The sequence below is a fragment of the Triticum aestivum genome, chromosome 7A (genome assembly GCF_018294505.1).
Source record: "Triticum aestivum cultivar Chinese Spring chromosome 7A, IWGSC CS RefSeq v2.1, whole genome shotgun sequence".
In the NCBI taxonomy this organism is placed as follows: Eukaryota; Viridiplantae; Streptophyta; class Magnoliopsida; order Poales; family Poaceae; genus Triticum; species Triticum aestivum.
This window is the reverse complement of record NC_057812.1, coordinates 182,864,232-182,883,375: the sequence shown is the minus strand read 5'-3', so window position 1 is coordinate 182,883,375 and position 19,144 is coordinate 182,864,232. Positions and strand designations below refer to the sequence as shown.

The following is a 19,144-nucleotide window of genomic DNA, read 5'->3' as shown; positions in this document are numbered from 1 at the left end:
CGGCTCTGATACCAACTTGTGACGCCCCCGATTCAATCGTACACTAATCATGCACGCAAATGTGTACGATCAAGATCAGGGACTCACGGGAAGATATCACAACACAACTCTAAAACATAAATAAGTCATACAAGCATCATAATACAAGCCAGGGGCCTCGAGGGCTCGAATACAAGTGCTCGATCATAGACGAGTCAGCGGAAGCAACAATATCTGAGTACAGACATAAGTTAAACAAGTTGCCATAAGATGGCTAGCACAAACTGGGATACAGATCGAAAGAGGCGCAGGCCTCCTGCCTGGGATCCTCCTAAACTACTCCTGGACGTCGTCAGCGGGCTGCACGTAGTAGGGGCACCTCCGGTGTAGTAGGGGTCGTCGTCGACGGTGGCGTCTGGCTCCAGGGCTCCAGCATCTGGTTGCGACAACCAGAAAGAAAGGAAAAGGGGAAAAAGGGGGGAGAAAGCAACCGTGAGTACTCATCCAAAGTACTCGCAAGCAAGGAACTACACTACATATGCATGGGTATATGTGTAGGGAGGCCATATCAGTGGACTGAACTGCAGAATGCCAGAATAAGAGGGGGATAGCTAATCCTGTCGAAGACTACGCTTCTGGCAGCCTCCGTCTTGCAGCATGTAGGAGAGAGTAGATGGAAGTCCTCCAAGTAGCATCTCCAAGTAACATCTCCAAGTAGCATCTCGAGTAGCATAATCCTACCCGGCGATCCTCTCCTCGTCGCCCTGCGGAAAAGCGATCACCGGGTTGTATCTGGCACTTGGAAGGGTGTGTTTTATTAAGTATCCGGTTCTAGTTGTCATAAGGTCAAGGTACAACTCCAAGTCGTCCTGTTACCGAAGATCACGGCTATTCGAATAGATTAACTTCCCTGCAGGGGTGCACCACATAGCCCAACACGCTCGATCCCATTTGGCCGGACACACTTTCCTGGGTCATGCCCGGCCTCGGAAGATCAACACGTCGCAGCCCCACCTAGGCAAAACAGAGAGGCCAGCACGCCGGTCTAAACCTAAGCGCACAGGGGTCTGGGCCCATCGCCCATAGCACACCTGCACGTTGCGTACGCGGCCGAAAGCGGAACTAGCCCCCTTAATACAAGAGCAGGCTTACGTTCCAATCCGGCGCGCGCCGCTCCGTCGCTGACGTCTGAAGTGCTTCGGCTGATACCACGACGTCGGGATACCCATAACTACTCCCACGTAGATGGTTAGTGCGTATAGGCTCGTAGCCAGACTCAGATCAAATACCAAGATCTCGTTAAGCGTGTTAAGTGTCCGCGAACGCCGAACAAGGGCCAGGCCCACCTGTCTCCTAGGTGGTCTCAACCTGCCCTGTCGCTCCGCCACAAAGTAACAGTCGAGGGCCGTCGGGAACCCAGGCCCACCTCTACCGGGATGGAGCCACCTGTCCTTTCAGCCCCCTCGTCAGAATCACTTGCGGGTACTCAATGAGCTGACCCGACTTTAGTCACCATCTGTATAGTATGTATGTATGTATAGTATATACCCGTGATCACCTCCCAAGTGATCACGGCCCGATAGTATAGCAAGGCAGACTGACAAGAATGTAGGGCCAATGATGATAAAATAGCATCCTATACTAAGCATTTAGGATTGCAGGTAAGGTATCAACAGATGTAGCGACAATGTCAGGCTATGCATCAGAATAGGATTAACGAAAGCAGTAACATGCTACACTACTCTAATGCAAGCAGTATAGAGGAGAATAGGCGATATCTGGTGATCAAGGGGGGGGCTTGCCTGGTTGCTTAGACAAGGAGGGGTCGTCGGTGACGTAGTCGTACTCGGTGGCATCAGCGTCGGTCTCGTAGTCTACCGGAGAGAAGAGGGGGAAGAAGTAATGAATACAGAGCAAACAAAGCATCACAAAATATAACAAGGCAATACGCGGTGTTCGGTGTGCCCTAACGCGGTAGTAGGTGATACCGGTGAAGGGGGGAAAACATCCGGGAAAGTATTCCCGGTGTTTCGTGTTTTCGGGCAGAGGAGCCGGAGGGGGAAAGTTGCGGGTTCGATAGGTTAGAGGGGTGTGGCGGACGAACGGACTGCGTATCCGGAATCGTCTCGTCATTCTGAGCAACTTTCATGTACAAAGTTTTTTCATCCGAGCTACGGTTTATTTTATATTAATTTTAAAAGATTAAAATCATTTTTAGTATTTAGTTAATTATTTTAATTAAACATTATCCAGAACAGTGCACGCTGACGTCAGCATGACATCAGCAGTCAACAGAGGCGTTGACTGGTCAACTGACGTGTGGGCCCCGTTCGTCATAATCTGTTTTAATTAACTAATAGTTAATTAGGTTAATTAGTGATTAGGTTAATCTAATTATAATTAATTAACTTAATTAATTCCTTAATTAATTAATTAATTTTATTATTATTATCATTATCATTATTATTTATTTATTTTAAAACGTTTTGGAGGGGGGGGGGCCCTCCTGTCATTGACCGAAAGGGGCCAAACGGGCGCTGGCAAACGGGTGCGGGCACCAGCCCGCTCGGTGGCTGGGGCGTGCGGGCGCCCGAGCGAAGGCCGGGCCTGGGCGACAGTGGGCACGGCAGCCCGAGGAGGGGCCGGCGGCAGGGAGGCGGAGGAGGGCCGCGGCATCACCGATGAGCAGCAGCAGAGCAGACCGCGGAGCAAGGGGGCACAACTCCAGGCGGAGGCGGGCGCGGGAGGCGCAGCAGCAGCAGCGGTGCGCGGCCACGGCGGGGCTCGCGCGGTCGCCGTCGATGGATAGGGGAGAGGGAGGAGCAGGGCGGCGCGCGCGCGTGCATGCGGTGGCCAGGGGCGACAAGCGGCGGCGCTTCGGGTGGAGGACGCGGGCCTCCGAGCGGCGCCGCGGTGTAGTGGCCGGAGTCGGGCGACGGGTGCAGCGAGCAGGAGGGCGCGGGGCACAGGGGAGGGCGCGGGGGTGAGCGCGTTCGGGGCACGGCCACGGTGGGCGCGCGCGGGGCGCCGGTGCGCGAGCCCGTGCATGCGAGGAAGAGAGGAGAAGAGGGGACGCTCACGGGGCCGGTAGGGGAAAAGGCAGCGGGGGTCGAGGGGGATGTCGGGGACGACGCGGCGGAGAGGGGCAGGCCGGCAAGGGAGGTCCGGGCGGCGTCGGTTGAGGGCGAGGCGGCGCGGCGTCGCGGCGATGGGGTCGGGAGCGGCTGTTGCACCCCCGATCCAGATCCGTTCGTGGGGGGGGGGAGGAGCGACGTGCGGGAGTGGGAGTGGGGGGCGAGTGGGTGGCGGCTAGGGTTGCGGGGGGGTGAGGGGAGTGGATAAGGGGTGGGGTTTGGGCCGGCCTGGTGGGGTGGCCGGCTGGGCCGGTTGGGTTGGCCCAGTTGGGCCACGGCCCAGGGGGGGCTTTCTCTTTCCTTTTTTTTGTGTGTGTGTTAGTTCTGTTTTTTTCTTTTTCTTTTTATTTAATTTTCTTTTCTAGTTCATTCTTTTAATTGTTGTTTTATAAAATATAAATACAACTCCTAAATTAATGTTATAATTTAATCTACTGCTCCAATAAGTATGACACCTAATTAAAATAGTTTGCATTATTATTATTTTTAAAAGGGCATTTAATTAATCGTCATAGCTGCGTTTTAATTACTTTAGAGTCTTTAAACGTTTTATAAAAGTGTGGTTTCTCCACAATAATTACCTATGCATTATTTGGCAACACCCCAACATCTTAGTTTTAATATTTGAAAATCTTTATCATTTGACTTTATTTTAAGTTTTAATTTCGAATCGATTTTGAACTAACACGAAATTAACAACAGTAACCGTGGTGACGTGGCATCATTATCTTGGGATTACTGTAGCCTAATTATCCGGGCGTCACACCCTTGGTTATAAAAACTTACAAGTATAAGTGGTGGTATGTTCACAGGACCTTGGAAACACAAGAAGAAGGTTAATTAGTAAAGGGAAACTTGCTAACCCGCATGCATGTGGATGAAACAATTATAATTACGGTGGAAGACAAACGTACCGAAACTACTAGGATGCCATGCAAAAATAGTGCCACGAGTGGTGACAGCAAACACAAGGCCCTCGTATTGAATTGCATCACAGTACTCATCCGTGTACAGAAACTGATTTTTGAGCAATATCCATCGAGTCGAACCACGAAGGACGGCAACAAGCTTGTCGAAGATAGCAACAACTTGATAGTTGTTGTAATTCCAAGAGCGGTTGGGAACTCGACAAATTGATATCTTCCGTAAAAGACAGTCACCATGATCGTATTTGAATGTGCGTACATTACCGGTGTGCTCAACCTCTGGGCAGTGTGCTGAGATTTTTTGGAAGTGGAACCCGGTCACGAGTGTAGACATTCATAAGTTCCCACTCGCAGTTGGACCCAATGTAAACAACCCAATCTCCATTTGGGCCCGCCCAAGCCTTGCCCTCAAGCGATGGCATCTTAATATCATACGTATCATTATCAAGCGACATCAACTGGCACAGGGCGAGGCCCCCGTCGTGCCGGCGCCAGTCATCAGGGTCACGACGAAGAAGATAGGGGAGATCAAACCGCTCCTTGACTCTTGGGTTCTTTGTAATGATGTTATTAGTTGAGTCAAGAATGGGCTTGAACGAACCTGCCATGCAAGCCGAGGTGATGACGTCGCACCGATCAATGAGTTCCTCCACCACGTCATCTTTCAGATCGGGACAAGAATAACGGGGTCATTTCCGGCATGTTCCCTCCATGGAGAAGACGATCGAACAATGGCAGAAGAAAGGGTGAAGGTCTGAAGGAAATGAAGGAGGGAGAGGAAGAGCGTGAGACGGCAGTTCCAAATCGAAAGGAAAAGGCGAAGAGTCGGTGGACGGTTGCGAGTTTGCCACGGTTCACGAAAAGGCGCCCCGGCCTACACGTCCGTTCGGAAATACTCCTACTACTCGCCATCGTCTCACTGATATGTTGGAACGGGACCACATGTCAACGAAACATGGTGTGTAATTTCTCGTGCCAAATGCGATCTGGCCACGTTGGCCCGAGGTGCCGCATTAGTTATCGACCTTTATTTTTTTAATGGCGTGCCGATCAGTTTTGAAGCACGACTAACTGGTACTGTACGTGGAGAGGATGACAGCAGGGACCCGCCAAGGTCATGGCAGTACGCAAGCAAGTGCCTCCTTATTTCAAGCTAATAAAAAATGGCTCCTCCTAGTGGATTTCTGACATTTGGGTCCCATGTCATTGTCAACGTAGTCAATAAACGAGAGAATTGCACAACGAGCGGTTGACACCAGGGACCCAGCAGCTCGCCCAGTTATTTTTGTTTTAGGTTAATTTGATAAATGCCACTCCAAATCTGGTGTATCCGAGAAATGCCACTGAAATTTCCAAACTTTGAAAAATGCCATTTCATGCCATTTCTAGTGGCATTTTTCGAAGTCTGGAGTGGCGTTTTTCAAAGTTTGCAAACTACAATGGCATTTTTCAAAGTTTGCAAAAATTGCAATGGTATTTTCCAAAGTTTGGAAATTGCAGTGGCATTTTTATGAATCACCATAATTGGAGTGGCATTTATCTAATTTGTTTTTAAGACGGAAGCAGGGTGTCAACTGGGCTGTGCGGGACATTCTGGCCTGTCTAGACAACCTTTTCTTTTATGTTTACCACAGACCATCCCAGTAGTTTTTTTTCTTTCTGAAAATGGCTAGCCCAGTTCTTTTGTGATTTGTCAAGTAAGTCGCTTTATTAGGCCTGTTGAGCTGCAAATCTTTCAAGATGAGGAGAGCTTCATTCGGCTGGCCGAGAAAATGGTCTATCAGTAATGATAAATGGGCTGTACATTTTTAAAACACATCAAACCGGCAATTATTTTCAAATATCTTTTTTCATTTTGAGATTTTAAATTGCATTGATTTTTATGCATGGACAATTTATTGGATTTTATATTGATATACATTTATTTTTAAAATCAGTCTAAATGTGACTCAAAATTTCGGGATTAAAAACAGTTCAGACCGCACCGACATATACAAAATTTCGTATAATTTTTTAACCGTGGCCACAATATGGGCTGTAATGCTAACATAAAGAATATGAGCTCAAAAAACCCCGTTTAAATTAGCAAATGGGTTGTAAATTATTTGAAATAATGACAGATGGGTTGTATGTTGTTTTCCACATATTTGAGGCTTTCCATAGATGGAATGTATACTGTTGGATGTCCATCCAACGGCCGTCGTGCTTCTTCAATCTCTGCTCTTCCTGCTCCAGTCGCTCGAATAAGAGCCGACGGGACTGCCTGCTCCCTCCTCCCCGCGGCCGGCTGTGCTGCCGCGCAGGCCTCATCGCCCCATTGTACTCCCATCGCTAGCCTAGCCATCCCTCTACTCACCCACACCTGTTGTTATTCTCCGGCGACGGCAGACAAACCAGTAAACCCTCGTACAGTCGTACTCCCCTCCGCGTAGGAAACAAAAACAACGGCCGAGTCTTCCCTGCCTCCGTGTCGTTCCCTTCCTAGGCCTTGTCGTCATCCACTGCCCTAGTGCTCTCTGCGTGGCGTGGTTAGCGTGGTCAACGACCGACATGCATCTGAAATGGATTGTACATGGAGAGGCTGACAGCTGGGTCCACGGCCGCACGCAAGGAAATGACTCCTTATTATGCGCAAAATAATGATTTCCTCCACCTGACATCTGGGACCCACCGAAACGGCCTCTGTATTTCACGAAAAAACATTACCGCCGCTAACAGCTCGGACCCACCAGCTATATCTTCGTACGCAAGGAAGTGCCTCCTTATTACGCACAAAAAAATGAATACTCCCCCTACTAGCTGGGACCCAGTATAGTGGGCCTACTAAGTTGACGGGGACAAAGGGCTTTGTCAACTTAGTCAATATGCACGATTCTAGCTCGACTGACTGTACGATGTCCATCCAATGGCCGTAGTGCTTTTTCAACCTCTGGTCTTCTTGCTCCAGCCGCCCAAAGCAGCGCCGGTCGTGGCGCCTGCTCCTGCCTTCCGTGGACGGCTGTGCTGCCGCGGAGGCCTCACCGCCCCCATACTACTCCCATCGCTGGCCAGGCCATCCCTCCACTCCACTCACCCACACCCCCTGTTATTCTGCGGCGACGGTAGCGCAGCCGAACCAGTGAACCCTCATACTCCTCTCCGCGTGGGCATCCACTGCCGCATCTTCCCCGGCTCCACGTCGTCCCCTTCCTAGGCCTCGCCTTCGTCCACCACCGTGGTGCTGTCGGCGCGGCGTGGTCAATGTGATCAACGACCGAATTCCATTGGAAGAATACTGTACGTGGAGAGGCTGACAACTGGGTCCACAGCAGCCGCAAGGAAGTGCCTCCTTATTACGCGGAAAAATAATTATTCCTCCACCTGACAGCAGGGACCCACCGGACACCCACCAGTATATCGCGAAAAAAACGTTTGCCCCTGACTGCTGGGATCCACCCGATGGGCCATCGTATTTCGCGAAAAAAACGTTCCCCCTGTTGTCAGCTCGGACCCACCGGAAGTGCCTCCTTATTACGCACAAAAAAATGAATACCCCCTGCTAGCTGGGACTCATCTTGGTGGGAGGCTGACTTGTGGGCCTACTAAGTTGGCGGGGACGGAGGGCTTTGCCAACTTAGTCAATATGCACGATTCTAATTCCAGTGACCGTACGATGTCCATCCAACGGCCGTAGTGCTTCTTCAACCTCTGGTCTTCTTGCTCTAGCCGCCCAAATCAACGCCGATCGTGCCTCGTGCTCCTGCCTCTCGTGGCCGGCTGCAATGCGGCGGAGGCCTCACCGCCCCTACTACTCTCACCGCTGGCCAGACCATCCTCTACTCACCCACACCCCCTGTTATTCTACGGCGACGGTAGCCTCACACCGCAGCGAACCAGTGAACCCTCGTACTCCTCTACGCATGGGCATCCACTGCCGGGTCTTCCCCGGCTTCGCGTCGTCCCCTTCCTAGGCCTCGCTGTCGTCCACCGCCTTGGTGCTCTCGGCGCGGCGTGGTCAACGTTGTCAAGGAACGGCTTCCATCGGACGTGGACTGTATGTGGAGAAGCTGACAGCTGGGTCCATGGCCGCAGCAAGGAAGTGCCTCCTTATTATGTGCAAAATAATTATTCCTCCACCTGACAGCGGGAACCCACCAGACGGGCCACCGTATTTCGCAAAAAAAATGTTTGCCCCTGACTGCTGGGACCCACCAGCTACATCTTCGCACGCAAGGAAGTGCCTGACAGTCGGGACCGACCTGGTCGAAGCGTACGTAGCGTTGTCATTCTGGTCGCGAACGTGCACGTACATATATACTGGTGGATGTAGAGGCGCGCACGTGTCGTAGTAGAGGCGCGCACGTAGCATGTACACGTATGTACAGCGGCCAGGGTGCAAGAAAGAAAATACGGCCACGTATGTGTACATATGGGCGGGGTCTCGAACGCCTACTCGCGCATACGTACGGCCAGGGCTCGTGTACATGGCTGGGTCAGAACGGAGAAACAGCGTCGTCATCGTGTTCATGGGGAGGCAACGGAATGTGTCGTGTTCATGGGGAGGCAACGGAATGCGTCGTGTTCATGGGGAGGCAACAGAATGCGTGGTCGTGTTCATCGGGAGGGTTTGGACGGAACATGCGATGGAAACGAGGCCTGGCGTACCGCAAAACGAAGGAAACGGCCTTGTGTTCGACCGGCCATGTTCGAAACGGGATCCTGTTCATCGGGAGGGGTCTGGCATACCGCAAAACAGAGGAAACGGACCTCCTACGGTCGAAATGGGGGTCATGTTGATCGGGAGGGGTGTGGCGTACCGCAAAACGGAGGAAACGGACTTGTGTTGGAGCGCTACGGTCGAAACGGGGGTCCTGTTCATCGGGAGGGGTGTGGCGTATCGCAAAACGGGACTCCACGGGATACTGTTCATCTCCATCGTCGACCCCCTCCAGCCTCCGCGAGCTATTGTTCATCCATCGTCGACCTCCTCCAGCCTCCACCTGTGACTGTTCATCCACGGGCTCCTGTTCATCCTGCCTCCACCGCGCGCTACTCCACTGGCTACTGTTCAACCAGCCCTCTCCACAGGCTCCTGTTCAACCACCTCCCCCCCACGGGCTACTGTTCATCCTGCCCTCCACCGTCTACTGTTCATCCTGTCCTCCACGGGGTGGTCCTGTTCATCCAGCCCTCCACGGGGTCCTGTTCATCCAGCCCCAGCCGGCTCGATCGATCGGGGTCCTGTTCATCTAGAGGCAACACTCACTATTCATCTAAAGGCAGCATCGATCAGCTTCAGTTAGCAGCAGTAGTGAAGGAATCGCTCGATCGGGTTCAGTTAACAGCCATCTATCGATCGCTCGGGTTCAGTAACGCGTAGCCTGCAGTGCAATCGCTCGGGTTCAGTTAGAGCCCAACGCCTCGCTCGGGTTCAGTTAGAGCCAACGCCTCGCACACACGCGCGTATGTGTACGAGAGAAGCGCGCATCGCTCGGCCTCCGACCTCCCACCGTAACCGAGAACTCCCCAAAATTTTCCTCCCCCTCGCTTCTACCATGGTTTTTCCCGTCATGGACGGTCCAAAGAATGTCATGCAGCTACGTCTCCGGCCCACCCAGGACGAAAAGCCCTTTTTCTGTCATGATTTTTTGTCATAGAAGTAGGAGCCCACCACATCTATGATGATACCGGATTTTGTCACAATTATCGTCATAGAAGTGTCATATGTATGACATAAAAAAATTCGTTCGGCCCAAAATGTCACGGATGTGTCTTTTTTTTTGTAGTGCAACAAATGCAGGGGTTGGTCTAGGGTTTTACTCTCAAGCAAATTTGGCGCTATGGGGAGTCACTGTATATAGGTTTAGCATGATCTGCTACTTCCTCGAACACTCGACCCTCTTAATAGTGTGGTTGTCATGTGGCTTAAATAAAACCGAAAAACCTTCAAGTCTTCGAAAAACCAACGCCTTTCATATTTTTTGAAATAGGGGTCAACCATGTAAGTAGAAAATCAATGAGAAACCAATGTCCTGAGATACACTTGATAAATCACATTAGTCATCACTAAACCTATTGTCATCAACATCAAAATTCAATTGGAAAAACAATACACTTTCACCTGATCCAACTTAACTCCATTGCTCCTTCTCACCATTATATTATACCTGGTATGCCAAAAAATATAAGTGATTTGTGACAAAAAAAATTACCAAACAGGTTTGAAATTTAAACTTTAGTGTAAGTGAATGCTAGTCAGTATATAGATACTTGTGAATGGAAAAGGTGTGACGCACGGTGGCTACTTTTTGAGCTGCACGGTGGTTGTTGCACAAGTCGTTAGTTCGACCCTCTGGCTAAGCACACTTTCAATCAAGTTCTAATCAAGTTTGGATTGCTTACACGACTGTCACATGGTGGCTAAGCACACTTTTGTGGCCAGCGCTTGTCTATATTCTTCCACCCTGCTCCCTTTCTGCTTAACGTATTACGTGTCACAGAGATAGGGATACCCTAGAACAAATTTGGTGCAACATGATGATCGGATGATGGTATATACATTGAGAATGCCCGGTTTTTCATTAATTAACTGAATAATTTTTTTTGCTTAATTAACTGATGAGGCAAATTTTTTGTCCCCATTTAGAAAAAGCATAACTCTTTTTTGAAACTGTTCACGGGGAGCAGCAGGGTGCCCTGGATGTGCCGCTTCCAAGCTCCTCCCTTCTCGCTTTTCCTCGCCGTCGCTGCCGCACCGGCGACTAGCGTGGTGGCGGCAGGCAGGAGGGCGCAATTCTCCTCTGTGGCTCATCACCAGAATCGGAGCTACTCTATCGCAAACAGTGGCGGAGCCAGAAACTCAATATAGAGGGGGCCAAACATGTTATATGATGTTAGACAGGATCAAATCATCTAAATGTTGCTAATTTTGTTTGACAAATAAAGGATCAAGAGCACATGTAGTTGTATTTCTGAGAGCATAGGGCCAAGGCCCCTGCCGGCACCCCCTGCCTCCGCCACTGATCGCAGACACAGATGGTCGATTGCTTGTTTTGGATCGTCATGTGCCTTCTCACGCCTGTGCGGTGTGAAGTTGGTCAGCGGTCGTTTGCGGTAAATCGAAGTCACTTGCTAGGGAAGAAGTGATGACCACGAGTCAATGATGTTAATGTAAAACCTTGACTAGGTTTTCTTCACTGTGGTGTGTGTTGTATTATGTGTGTGTATCTGATTAGTGGATTGAGATGGTTTTTGTCTAATTTTTTATAATTATCGGACAACGCTCTTCTTCTTAATTAACGGCTCCGATTCAAATTAAAAAGAAAGAAATAATGCACAGCACCGCAGAGCAGAAATGTGTCGTGCTAAAGCAACAACCACATCCGGAGTAAGTAGAAGAGCGTGTCACACTGTCCTGTCATAGGCCAAGCTGAAGCAACCACCTCCTACTCCGAGTTGTCATAGGCCAAGCTGAACCAACAACCTCCTACTCCGAGTTGTCATAGCCCATGCTGAACCAACAACCTCCTACTCCGAGAAGCAATCGACGTAAGCCAGTTAGGCTTCCTTAGAAATTTCATAGAAATTCTAGAAGATAGAATTCTTATAGAATTTTTTCCTTTAAAGCCCTTTGATTCATAGGAATGGATTCTTATTCTTACATAGGATTGGTTTCTATCCTCCACATTTCATAGAAAAATAAAAAAGAGCCTAGACTCAATGAAAAAATTCTTTTGATGTCAACCAAATGACATCTTGTTTCCTATTCCTACTCATAGGACCTGAGATACATGTCATCTCATTTCCTACAAGATTCCTATTTCTATGATAATTCTATCCTATGAACCAAAAGAGGCCTTAGTTGCGTATGCCTGTGTCATGACAAAGATATATAGAGAGCTAGCCGAGTGCAGTCCACACCGTCCAAGTTATAATTAGGAGTACTGATCATGATATTTACACTGCTTACTGGTTTCAACAAACCCGTAGTAATAATTAAACCGAAGTTCAGACATAATTTGCTTTGCACAAGTGTGCAAAAACTGCCCCATCGAAAGAATCACAGAAGCAGCCAAGCTGCCGGCACACTGAGAGTATAGATTAAGAGAGCGGTGGTTACGATTAGACAAGTCGAAGGTCGAGCAAGCGACCATGACTGAGCGGGCGGCGCGCTAGGGCAGGTACACGGTCCCGTCCGGGTCCGTCCAGCTCGCCGTGTTCCAGTACGACGTCGTGTCGCTCCCGACGGCGCCGGCGAGGTCGAATATCCCGGCGTCGATCATCGTCGCCGGTGGCCAGTCTGACGCTGATGCCGTCGCTGCGCCAGTTGACCGTGCGGAGAACGGCACCATGTCTGCGGTGGAAGTCGCCGACGACGACTGCTCTGTGAGTGTGACTGCAGGGGCAACGTCGTCCTCGGCCTTGTGCTGCGCCGCGAAGGTGAAGGCCGGAAGCGGCGTCCCGAAGAGCGTCGCGAACGCGGCCGCCTGGTCGGCGAACATCGGCGCCGGCGGCTGCAGAGTCGGCGCGTCCGCCATGAAGGTGCTTGGGCCAAAGCCCCTGAACGGCGTGCTTCCGCCGCTCGAGTGGGCCGCGGCACATGCACCAACGTCGTTGACGGTGTTCGTCGACGCGGACGAGGGACCGGAGGTGAGGCTGGAGCTGCCAGCACTGGAGCCAGAGCGTGCGTTCTTGGCCTCAGTATTGACGCTGGAGACGTCCTTGTCGACGTCGGAGGCGGCGGCGGCTTTTCGCTTGGGCTTGCGGCAACCGCCCCCGACGGGGACGTTGCGGAGGAGGCCGCCCTTGGTCCAGTACCGGCGGCAGCCCTTGCAGAAGTGGCGCGGCTGCGAGAGGTTGTAGTTGTTGTAGTAGCAGAACTTGGTGTTGGCCGAGTCGCACCGCGGGCACCGCACCTCCTCCTGCGCCGCCGCCGCCGCCCCGCCGCGGCGCAGGAGGCCCGCCGATTCCGCCGCGCCGCCAAACAGCCGCCCGGCCAGGCCGGCGATTGGCTGGAACTCCTGCATGCCGTGCACTGCTGGCGCGTGCCTCAGGATGCTTCTAGGAGGGGGCTGTGCTGCGCGGCCGCGGCCGTGGCTGATGGTGGAGCCTGCCGCGAGGAGGGAGCTAGCTTTCGAAGCTTGCTATCTATCTTGCTCTGCTCGGCCTGGACTCTCCATCACAGAAGCGGTTGTGTAAATATCCTCAGAGCGCGCCCTCCCTCTTCCTCCCCGGGCCGCCACGTCACACTATTGCCCTTTAGCTGCGAAATTTATTGCAAGGTGGGTTGTGTTGATATTTTTGTGGAACACACGTCCAAAATAGACATTAGATAGACAAGTGTGGTGAGTGAAGTGAGCGTAACTCAACATGGTTAGGTTCCTTGCGGTGAAATTAGTCTACCAGGATCCAAATCCTAGACTTGGCATTGATAGTGTATTTTTCTAAATTTATTTTAATCTTTCTCACAATGTTTGTTCAGTGGAAGGAGACGTTCCTCTTGACTAAGAGACGCCTGCGGTGACTTCGTCAATCTTAACATTTTGTGGCACCCCAGTACTTCGGAGGTGCTCACAAGATATGGTGTGTGCGAGCGCGTTCGTAGAAGTGAGTGTACATGTGTGTATGTGAGCATCCACAATTGTATTGTGTTCAAAAAAGACAAGTGTGATTCTTCTTATTACTAGAAGGGTTGGGTGCGCATCGTTGTGTTGTTTGGTGTTTTCGATTTCATACGAAAATGTTACTTGGTTTGGCATGTGTGGGAGATAATTGAGTGTGTTTTCTTTTTATAATACAGTATTTTGGTGGGCCTTTTCTGAAAATGTAATTATGTGTTATCTACTAATCAACCAATGTGTATGTAGGGAAGTTTCTTATGCTGGTAGTTGTGTGCACTATATTGTTGCTATAATGCCCCAGTGTTTCTTCTTTGTTAATGTGTTTTTATAGGGTGGTTGCTGCTATTGATTTCAGAAGTCGTTAATCCAGTCGAAATCATGAACCAAATCCCGAAACAAACACCCTAATCGATTGAGGGAGTTTCAAAAATGACGAACTTGGTGAATTTAAAGATTTGATCTGAGAGAAGAATATATGTGCATAATTACAATGTCTATGCGTAAGTATTAGTGACAACTACTGAAGCACATGGTCCTAAAGTGATATTCACCACGCGACCAAACCGTGTCCACAGGAAATGGGTTGTACACAAGTGTTGATGTCGATCAGCCTATGGACATGGCCATAACAGATGCATCAACCCCAAGTGACATGCGTGTATAGTTTTACAAAGATGAATCTTGTCTTTGTGCATGTCTATCTAACATAATTGGGATAGTATACTACATGAATTCCCTATCATTTACATCTTCGATTTGAAATGAGCATCAAAAGAAGCAAAGAGAAGGTCATGCACAAAAGTGTGATCGCACCATTCAAGAGAGAAGCATGAAAGAGAAAGAAGGATGAGACACGAATTAGGATGGAGCAAGCCCGGAGGTCCAAACGTCCTCTCTGGTAGTCCAAAGAGGTTCTAGACACCCCAGAGCTATACCAGGAGGTGCCCAAGAGGCTCCAGTATTCTCGGATGATCTGAAATGCTTGAACGCTTTAAAATGGACCAATAGCTCATGTGTCAATTTCTCTAGTGCCCTCAACTTACATCTGGGTGGTGGAACTACTCCTCTCCCTCCTCATTTCTACGGTTGGCAAGAATAGATAAAGAAATCCAATAGCTTAGCTCTACCATCATTGGTGGAGATGAACATATCCAAGACATCCTTGTGAACATGACCAAGTCCACCTCACAGGATGATGTATTCAACACCTCTAGTTTGTAAGGACCGGACCTGCTATCTTTGTTTTGGATTTCCCTTGTCCGTGTGAGAATCCATGGATTGGATCTATAGTCACAAGAGTGTTATTAACATGAGTACAGTTCAATAGACTTACATATCATAAATGTTATTGTTAGTCCTTGATACGTCGTGTAGGCTTTGCTATTTATTCTGATGTACTTCATGTCCTTCATGAAGATTGGGGAATCCAAAAGACTTGCTTCTCTTCAAGTACCTAGTGGATGTGTATGTGGTATGGACACATGTCAGTGAGCTGATCTAGCTGACACCTGCAATGCACCTCGTTGACAACATTGGGGACAGGTTGGTGCTTGCTGCCAAGGCCGTGTGAGGCCTGTAGCCACATTCCTAAGTGGCCATCTCTCACAGATCAACATGTTTGGCATGCAACATGGGGAAGCCCGGTCCACAACGCATACGCTAGCGTTAAAGACTGTCTCACCATGTGATGTGTGCATTTTGCATCAAGTTGACGTTAATGTTTGTGCATTGTAGTGGTTGGATTTTAATGAGACTATTTTGCCTTTTTGTTCTCTCTATTGATTTATCATGAATATAAATTTTAAGGGTGAAAGAACATGCGGTGCCCCCATGTTTGGTTTTGGTAATTGATGATAATCTCTCTGGACTAATGGTTGCCTTGAGTTATATTTGAAGGTTTTGTCCATAGGCTTTTCTTGGAGTACATTTGTTGGTTTCAAGGAGAGTTTGTGATGACCAATGTGCTATTCAAGGAATTACCTAAATATTGGTATTGTGAGAGGTTGATCAAGACTAAGTAAAATAGTGAATCAAGTTGATCAACACACAAAGCGTAGAAGATGTACCGAGAGGGATCAAGCGATCCCATGGTATGGTAAGCATTGTCAATTACGCTTTGTGTACTAACCCATGGTCTTCGTGAGAGTTCTTTGTGGGGTTAGGTTGCGGTGTGCAAACTCAAGTGAAGCATCACGAAGAGATCACATGCTTGAAGCTTGCCGTCCATTGTGGTGACAATGAACTTGTGAAGATGTGCGGCAGAGTGGCTCACCCATAGTGGAGTATGGGGGAGCAATCAACTAGTCTTCATCGAGCCAACGCAATCAAGAAAGGTGGTCCAACTTGAGGGAGTCAAGACTGTCATCATCTAGCTCAAGTGGACCATGTGCAAGGCAAAGGTTTGCCCTTGATAGGTTTTCTATTTTACCGGTCTCATGATGGTAGTTGGGAGACCGGGTTACAGGATCGATTGCCGTACTATCAAGGGGGGATCTCGATGAGTAGCTTGATCGTATCATTCGTAGAGAGCTAAAACCATTGCATCCTTGCATCATCTTTCTTGGTTCTTGTTTGGTTCTCTTTGTGAGTCTTAGAGCTTATGGTCATCTTGATGACAAGCTTGAGTTCATCGAAAACGGAGTTCGCATGCATCTTCTTTGATGTTTTCGGTGTTGGAGGTCTTACCGGTCTTATCCGAGGAAGGGTTCTCACCATTTTCTTATGGTACTTTTCTCATTTGCTTCTTATTGACATTTCTATCAAGATTGTGTTAGCCCATGTCGTTAGCTTTCCAACAAACTTGGTTTCGTTGAATCCGGAGTTCGTTTGCAGAAGTTGTGGTTGTTTTGGTAAAGGCTGCAGAGGTACTACCGCGGCTAGAGCGGATGTAATTTTTTACTACCGCTCCAGAGCGGTACTACCACGGCTCCTGAGCGGTAGTACCACTCCAGAGCTGTACTACCGCGGCTCCTGAGTGGTAGTACCGCTCCGGACCAAAATCTCGTGTTTTGTTTAGCGGAGGTAGGCACGGAAGTATTTTTTTAGTACCGCTCGCAAGCAGTAGTACCGCTACCATTTGCGGTAGTAACGCTATCCCTAGCGGTAGTACCGTGAGGTCGAGTGGTAGTACCATGAGGACGAGCAGTAGTACCGCTGCGGCGGTTCTACTAGCCTTTTGCCTCCTCGCTGTTATTTTTCTAAGGGGTACTACCGCTCCTTGGAGCGGTTGTACCGCTCTGTGCGGGCTGTGAGCATAATGGTTGGATTTCCCCCCACCTATAAAAGGGGGTCTTCTTCCCCAATGAACCTTATCTCTTTAGCTCGTGTTCTTCCCCCATTGTTGACCTTCTTCGAGCTTGCTAACTCTCAATCCCTCCAATGATTCTTGCTAGTTCTTGAGGGAAAAGAGAGAGGAGATCTAGATCCACATTCCACCAATCACTTTCTCCTCTAAGTGAGGGGAACCCCTTGGATCTAGATCTTAGAGTTCTTTGTGTTCTTATTTCGTTCTTCCTCTCATTTTCCTCCCTAGCATTAGTTGCTTTGGTGGGATTTGGGAGAGCAGGATTTGGGCACTCCGTGTGCCCTTGCCATTGCATTTGGTGCATCGGTTTGAGTTCTCCACGGGGATACATGGAAGTAAAGTTTGAGAAGCTTATTACTCTTGGGTGCTTGGGCACCCTAGAGCTTGTTCCTCTTGGGTTCCTTGGCGCCCTAGACGGTTGGTGTTGTTCAGAGCTCAATCATTGTGGTGTAAAGCTCCGGGCAAGCGTCGGGGTCTCCAATTAGGTTGTGGAGATTGCCCCGAGCAATTTGACGGGTACTAGTGACCGCTCCCAAGGGTTGCCAAAGTGTACGGGTTCGGTGACCGCCCCCAAGGGTTGCCATTTATACGGGTTCGGTGACCTCCCTCAAGGGTCCCTTAGTGGAATCACGGCATCTTGCATTGTGCGAGGGCGTGAGGAGATTACGATGGCCCTAGTGGCTTCTTGGGGAGCATTGTGCCTTCACACCACTCCAAACGGAGATTAGCATCCGCAAGGGTGTGAACTTCGGGATACATCGTCGTCTCCGCGTGCCTTGGTTATCTCTTACCCGAGCCCTTTACTTATGCACTTTACTTTGTGATAGCCATATTGTTTCTTGTCATATATCTTGCTATCACACAGTTCTTTATCTTGCTTAGCATAAGTTGTTGGTGCACATAGGTGAGCCTAGTTGTTTTAGGTTTTGTGCTTGACAAATTAACCGCTAGGTTTATTCGGCATTTGTTCAAGTCTAAACCGTAATTATTTTAAAGCGCCTATCACCCCCCCCCCCTCTAGGCGACATCCTCGATCTTTCAATTGGTATCAGACCCTCGTCTCTCTTTATTAGGCTTTACCGCCTAGAGAGTAAAGATGTCGACTAGGGGATCAGGATTCTCTAACACTCTTAGTTTCGATGGCACAAATTTTGATGCTTGGGTGATTCGCATGCTTAATCTCTTTAGGGTCATGGACCCAAATTTAGAGCGAATTGTAGATATGGGTTTTTCTCCTCCAAAGGATCCCCAAAGATTATCTTTAGAGGATGAGAAAAACTCTTATCTCAATGATCAAGCTTCTAATGTGCTTTTTGATGCTTTGAGCAATGTAGTTATATTTCAACTCATGCTGTTCCGGGATGCTCATGAGTTGTGGACAAAGCTTCAAGGTAAATATGATGTGTCCAAGTTTTGTGGGGATGATTGTTCTCCCTCCACATTCGGCTGTGTTGTGTTCTCAACTTCTTCTACTTCACCTATATGTGGTTTTCCACAAGGTAATGACATGGTGAGTAGTGGTTTACATTTCAATGATGATAGTGGGCTTATTGTTGATAATCCTTCATCACTTTCTTATTGCAATTCTTCATCTTTGGACTTTAGCACTCCGATCACTCCAAATGTTTCACATGCTTGTGTTGATAGTCCTTGCATATCATGTAGAAATTGCTTGACTAAATCTCATGATGTTATGTTTACTATGTCTTGTTTCCATGATAAAAATGCATATATTTCCTCGAATTGTTGTGCTAACAATGTAGAGGAAACCCAACACCCCATGGAACAAGATGTGGTCTTGAATGCTTCTTCAACGGATCCTACATCATCATCTGTTTCATTTTGCCTTATGGCCAAGGCTTCAAAGGTATCTCCCACTTTGAATCCCAATATATCTTGTGATGATATTGATGATGGCAAGAGTTACGATGATGTTGATTATGATGAAGAGAATGATGATGTTGCCTCCTTAAAAATTAAGGGGGTGATTTTTAAATCTCTTCTTAAGAATAAAATTGCTCGTTCCAACTTCATGGAAATCATGTCTATTGCTATTGAGGGCAAGAAATATATTGATGAGTTGGAATCTCGTCTTGAGGAGCATGAGGTCACCATTGATAAAATGGAAGGTCATGAGCGTGATTACGCTAATGAGATTGCGGACCTCTCTCAAGCTCTTGAACTTGAACAAACCACCAAGGA

At 48.8% G+C, this 19,144-nt stretch overlaps 1 protein-coding gene across 1 annotated transcript; it reads right to left on the bottom strand.

Annotated features, from left to right (window-relative positions):
- Window positions 1–11,910: 11,910 nt before the first annotated feature.
- Window positions 11,911–13,334, bottom strand: LOC123150259 (dof zinc finger protein 4). The gene has a single exon (XM_044570092.1). The coding sequence runs from the start codon at window positions 13,042–13,044 to the stop codon at window positions 12,190–12,192; it is 855 nt and encodes a 284-aa protein (XP_044426027.1). The 5' UTR covers window positions 13,045–13,334; the 3' UTR covers window positions 11,911–12,189.
- Between the last annotated feature and the right edge of the window lie 5,810 nt (window positions 13,335–19,144).